This window comes from Aristolochia californica, unplaced genomic scaffold, assembly GCF_029961685.1.
Source record: "Aristolochia californica isolate CCGP_79_NKW_82.1479 unplaced genomic scaffold, dmAriCali1.0.hap1 SCAF_4, whole genome shotgun sequence".
NCBI lineage: Eukaryota > Viridiplantae > Streptophyta > Magnoliopsida > Piperales > Aristolochiaceae > Aristolochia > Aristolochia californica.
The window spans coordinates 2683098-2687090 of record NW_027182103.1 but is presented as its reverse complement, the minus strand read 5'-3'; the positions used below and the strand labels follow the sequence as shown (position 1 = coordinate 2687090).

The window sequence follows — 3993 nt, the reverse complement described above, 5'->3', positions numbered from 1 at the left end:
AGCTTTGAAAACAAAAATTTGAGCTCTAGAGCTTCCACAATCAGGATCTGTCGCTTGATAGGCGTTGACGGAGAGAAGAAGCAAAAAATGGGGAAGGAAGACCCTGCGATCGGTGTTCCCTACCCCTACCCGGCAAGTTATCAGCCGGCAGGGCCGCAGCAATTTTACATAGGTCAGAGCCCTTACCAGGCCGGGATGATTCCTCCCAACGCTGTTTTTGGTGATCCCAAAGGGATTCCACTGCAGCAGACGATGTACAGGGATACCCCTGCTCCGTTTCAGTGCGTCTACTGTGGGAATTCCGGTGTTACAGCCGTCAAGTATGCTCTTCGTTATTAGATTAGCATTTTCCTTTTTTTTTAAAAAAAAATCATTTGATTTCTTGAGTTTTTTTTTCTTTTGATTCTTATATTGAGCCTTTTGGGTAATTCGTAGTGAAGTTTGCTGTTGGTGGCGGGAAAGTGGAGTAGGTTTTGTTCGTTTTCTTTATTAAACTTTTGGGGAATACAATCACATCAAAATTCTCCTATTTTTGGTTAGTCGGTTTCGATTTAATCCAGTTCCGTGCTGATATCACGTCGGGGTTGGTGGGTTGTGTTTTGTTTCGTGTGGTTATAGTGTTTTTTTTTTAATTTTATTTATTGGCTTTTTAGTTGTTTCTTTATGGTTGCATCCTGCTTTATTTGTGATATGAACCTGTTAACTCCGCCCCAAAAACTAGCTCAAGAGGGGAGGTTTACAAACCCATATAAATAACACCCAAGACCACCCTTGCTAACTGATGTGGGACTAACCGGGACTCATCATACCCGACCCTTTTAAACTGCACGTCCTCGTGCAAGGAACCGGCGTATGGGTCCATCGACCAGTCAAAGTACGGCTCTGATACCAGATGATATGAACCTGCCTAACTCCGGCCCAAAAACTAGCTCAAGAGGGGAGGTTTACAAACCCATATAAATAACATCCAAGACCACTCTTGCTAACCGGTGTGGGACTAACCGGGACTCATCAATTTGTGTGATCCGTAATCTAATTTTGTTGGTGTATTTGTTGCTGAAGTTACTATGTATTTGACTGACATGAGCCCAGAATCTGAGTGCTACATATTTTTCTATAACTAGCTGACAGGCAATCTTTTTTCACAATGCCATGCATTAAAACCCCCTGAGTTTTTGTTACTGAAAGCCGTTGTTTGCATTCGAGTTCTGTGTCAATGGTAAAAAAATCTTTGAAAAAATTGAAATACTACAGAGTTACTTTGCAACTGGGAAGCAGTACAAGTTACATGCATCCAGCGTTGGGGGCTTTTTTTCTCCATCTATCGGTCAATAAAAGCTTACAGGGAGAGGAAATGGTCAAAGCTTTACGAGTGTTTACAAGTTTACATGTGCTTCCATAAAAAAAGTTATCTGTAGGAGAAGAAATGGTTAAGAAGATGGCATCTTGAATGAGACTGGGAGTTTATGGAGTCCACTTCTGTGCTTTTGGAAGAGGCATTTGATTTGCTGTTAAGAATGCTTCAAAGCTATTTGTGAAACCTTTAAAAACAGGACTGCTTTAATTATATGCAGTGTTTCCTTCTAACGTTGTATGTTTTTGTTCTTGTTAAATTTGTCTTCCTGCTTGTAGGCTCTGAAATTCCTTTTGTGCATGCTTATGCTACATTTGTGGGTTCCTTCACGTGAGGTCTTGGGCTCAAGTCTTAGGTTTGGGTATCTTGGGTATTTCATACTTGAGAAAAAGAAGAAATAGAAGAAAAGGAAAGCTTCCCTCTGTTTTATCCTTGTGGCAGTCCTGCAAAAATGCTGAGCACTTTCATGTCTATGGGAAAAAATTGTTTATATAGGTTCGTGATCCTCTTCTAACATAACCAGTTCTTCCTCACTTAAAATTTTGTTGCTAAACTCATAAAATGAGTGGCAACCTTCTTTCTGTGGACCCTTCAGGCTATTGTAACTATGGATTGCTCAGTGGTAATTCTGTGTATCTTGGAGTCCAGACAACCACATGTGGTTATACGAGGTGTACTATTGGATCTCTTTGTGCTTTTCCCAATATTGGTTTTATTCCTTCTTCCTCTGTATGATAGTAAATAGACAGGGCTTCTGTCTATGACAAGGAAGTGAGGAAAGAGACTCAGTTCACTCCCTAGAAAGCCAAATAGGGATTTTGGGTGCTTCTTTCTCTTAACATCTTGCCACTTCTATAGATTGGATGGAACTAAAAAATGTGGTCACGTTGCCTTTGTTAATAGGGAGCTCAACACTAGTCGACACATGCTTTTATAGGATTCCTTCTTTTTATTTTTCTTTTAGTTTTATTTTTAACTAATGTTGGACTGTTTTCCATGTCTGTCTTTGTACTCATGAGACTGGAGATTGACATTACATGTCAATGCATTATGATATGTGATTTTGGGACTGAGCCTTTGGCACTATAGCGACAGTGGGGGCCTTCTGATATGTAATCTTGTGACCCAAGAGTTTCACTTCTGCGCTGGTCCTGGGGTATCTTTTTGGGAGGCGGAGAGCTTTTTTAGAGTTAGTGAGCTACTGTGAGGAACATAAGGTTTGATTGTAAAATTTTGTTTAATCAAACTGCTGCTGATAACTGGAATGCATGTCATCAGATTGATGTATTTGCTATCTGTGCATTTTGCAGTCGGTGTCTGAGTTCTTGGTTTTCTTAAGCAGTTCTCTCTAATGCAAATGCAGATCAAAGCCAAGTTTGGCAGCTCTTGTTGGTTGCTTGATGGTTTTTGGTATGGGTGTCTGCTTCCTCTGCCCTTGCACTGATTGCCTCTGGCATAAGTATCACTACTGCCCCAGCTGTGGACAGAAGGTAAAAATGATGCAGCATCTATACCCATTTCTGTCTTTTTCTTATCCTTTTGTTTCTGTTCAGTTTGTGTCTTCCCGAATCATTTACAATCGATACCGCCACTCCGTGCTGTTTAGGTTGCTGAATTTCAGAAACATGATGCATGCATTGTCATGGATCCTCCACACTGGACCGAGCATAGTTTTGCAGTTCCTGCTTGATGAATTGCTTCTGGGTTCTGGTTTCCATTTTTTTTCCATTTGTCTTTACGAATTTAAGTGGCATGCTGTATATATGAACTTACCTAAAAAAACAAATTGTGGAAGAACTTGTCGTAGGGTGTACAAACAATTATCTCATGGATTTTTATGAGAAAGATTTACTCAAGTAAATTGAAACATGAAGGCATAATCAAATGGTACTTGTATGTAGTTTGAGATTTGTCGAAATGTTTGTTGTATTACAAGAACTTACCCTATAACATGAAGATTGATGAGTATTAGTTTGCAGGAGGAAAAGAGGCAATAATAATGCATCACTTAATTATTTTAAAAATAATGAAAGAGCATTTAATGAGATCAAATGGTAATTTATGTGTTGTGCTCATAGTCATGGCACGGTTAACATATAATCATCTTCTCGTTGTTGTATGGGGTAAAATTATCATTTTAAAAGGTATTCTCGTCCCTCTGACATCCATGGTTGCTGAAAGAGTATACACTTTATTTACACAATTTAACGTGATCCAAGGTTTTATAATCAACTGAGATTGGAAAAGCACTTGAAGTTTGAATCTCATCTGAACTACCTAAAAACTTTCGGTAGCGAAGTCCTACACGATATGCTCACTCACAAAAAAGAGCTTAAAACTCAACTAGGAAGAAGAGGTCCCGGAGAGCTATCTAGAGACACATAACAAACTACAGACTACATTGGCAAGACCTTGTTTGTCAACAGCAAGGGCTCAAGATCTTGCAGGTTGTAAGGAATTCAAGTGTGGCACCCTGAGGCCAGAACAAAGAGGCACCACCCTTCAGTACTGCTTAAGTAGCTGCAATAACAATAGAAATGTGATTTGAGAAGCCACAGAAATCAAAGATCAAATTCTAACATGTTTCTGTGTAATAGTGTTGCACAACCATCTAAAAAATACGTGAACATAGAGCTGAG

General features: G+C 39.5%; 1 protein-coding gene across 1 annotated transcript; it reads left to right on the top strand.

The window, feature by feature from the left end:
- Window positions 1–3233, top strand: LOC137963576 (GSH-induced LITAF domain protein-like). Its single transcript, XM_068810703.1, has 3 exons — window positions 1–320; window positions 2718–2844; window positions 2961–3233. Exons 1-3 carry the CDS (start codon window positions 88–90, stop codon window positions 3042–3044), a joined length of 444 nt encoding a protein of 147 aa, XP_068666804.1. The 5' UTR covers window positions 1–87; the 3' UTR covers window positions 3045–3233.
- The last annotated feature ends 760 nt before the right edge of the window (window positions 3234–3993 follow it).